The sequence below is a fragment of the Malurus melanocephalus genome, unplaced genomic scaffold, assembly GCF_030028575.1.
Source record: "Malurus melanocephalus ecotype Western Australia unplaced genomic scaffold, MMel_1.1 scaffold_1240, whole genome shotgun sequence".
NCBI lineage: Eukaryota > Metazoa > Chordata > Aves > Passeriformes > Maluridae > Malurus > Malurus melanocephalus.
Genome location: NW_026624472.1, coordinates 36,528 through 38,322, shown reverse-complemented (window position 1 = coordinate 38,322; position 1,795 = coordinate 36,528). Strand labels below are relative to the sequence as shown.

General features: G+C 58.3%; 1 protein-coding gene across 1 annotated transcript in view; it reads left to right on the top strand.

Moving 5' to 3' along the window:
• Positions 1-1,795, top strand: part of KANSL3 (KAT8 regulatory NSL complex subunit 3) — a 28,837-nt gene that overhangs the window by 13,838 nt on the left and 13,204 nt on the right. Inside the window, exon 11 of the mRNA XM_057387522.1 lies at positions 1,394-1,585. Coding sequence (XP_057243505.1) covers positions 1,394-1,585 — 192 coding nt within the window. The remainder of the gene's footprint in view (positions 1-1,393; positions 1,586-1,795) is intronic.

Below are 1,795 nucleotides of genomic sequence, written 5' to 3'. Positions count from 1 at the left end.
TGCCTGGTGACCCTGGGGTGCCACTCTCGCTGTCCTGCCTACCTGGTGACCTTAAGGTGTCACTCACTGTCCTGCTTGCTTGATGGCCCTGGGGTACCACCCACTTCTTGCCTGCCTGGTGACCCTGGGATGTCACTCACTGTCCTGTCTGCCTGGTGACCCTGGGATGTCACTCGCTGTCCTGCCTGCCTGGTGACCGTGGGGTGTCACTCGCTGTCCTGCCTGGTGACCCTGGGGTGCTGCTCTTATTTGGATGATGCATGTTGGCAATGTTGCATGAGGAGTGCAGGCTCAAGGTGACAGAGTGGGACAGCGAGCTGGGCACCTGTCCTGGGAATTAGAGCAGCCCCAAAATGCTGGGAGTGGCCTGAAATTTGGGGATTTGGCTGCAGCCTTGTCCTGCCCTCACAGCTCAAGGGGTGTGGGTGACACACAGCGTGTAAATGTGAGCACATACAAAGAGATGTGCTAATTTGTATTGATTTTAGATCAGTTATCTCTATCCAGATGTCTCTAAATAAGAAGGGAGGGACATCTTGGCCTCTGAGCTGTTGAATATGTGGCTCAGATGCCCAGGAAAGAGGAAATTCTCAGCATTTCAGGCTGGGGCTGGGTGGTTGTTGTACCAGTGGTGGCAGATGTGTGGGTGGGCAGGGTCTGGCAGCTCATAGCAATGTCCCTGGTTTAAAATGTTCCTTGATCCCTGGAACCCTTGTGGCTCCTCTGTGCCATTCCTGATGGCTCTGGCCTTGGGAAACCTGGCCTTTGGGGTCAGGTGTGACAAAYGGAGGGGACATGTGGGTGTGACAGATTGGGGACATGGCAGCACAGTGAGACACTGAGCAGAGGACAGCTCTGAGYTCGGGGTTCTTCTGTCCCAGTCCTTCCCAGTGTGGAATTTTGGGCGCTTTGCTTTGCTGCAGCCCCTTCTCTGCTTCTCTCGGTGCCTCTCAGAACCCACCCAGCTCYGGGAGCGCCAGGCAGGAGCCATGGCAGGGATGCTGGGGCTGTGTTGGAGCTGAGCTCTGATCCTCTGGGCCTGCCAATCCGCACCTTCTCCCCTCCCCTGAGATCAGGGCTGCTGGAGGAGCCTGATGCCAGGATTTTGAGATGAAAATCTCCATATTTATGGAGAATATAGAAAATATTCCCTCTGTGTGGAGATGTGGCATCACTGCCCACAGCCCTTTCTCTTCCCTTCCATCCCACCCCGCTTTGGGAGCAGCTTGAGGCAGTTCCTGGGATCTCAGCCTGGCACAGGGGCCGGTGTAGGAGAGCAGAGCGAGTTCCTGTGCATGGGAGCTGGGCAGGCTGGCATGGAGGGCACTGTGCATGGGCATGTTCCCTTTCTGGCACACATGGGGGCTCAAAAAGCTCCTTCTGTGTCCCCCAGTTCCAGTGTCCTCAGAGCACTCGGAAGGGGCTGACAAAGACGATGTGCGCGTGCAGCTGAAGAGGCACCAGAGCCCCAGCCCGACCCCGTGCGCCAAAGCCTCCAAACGAGCCAAAATCAAGGTGACCATTGTCTCCCACGGAGATGCTGCGGGCGTGGGCAGCGGAGCAGCCCTGGGCACCCAGGCAGAAAGTGAGTCCTGAGCRCACAGCTGCCGTGTCACCCCAGAAMGGGGCCCTGGCTGTGCCCAGAGCCGCCCTCAGGGCGCTGCGGGGCGGGGAGGGAGCTGCGGGTTAGGAATTCCTCGGTTGTGGAGGGAGCTGCGGGTCAGGGATCCCTCGGTTCTGGAGGGAGCTGCGGGTCAGGGTTTCCTCAGTTCTGGAGAAGGCAGCTGCAGGGAGG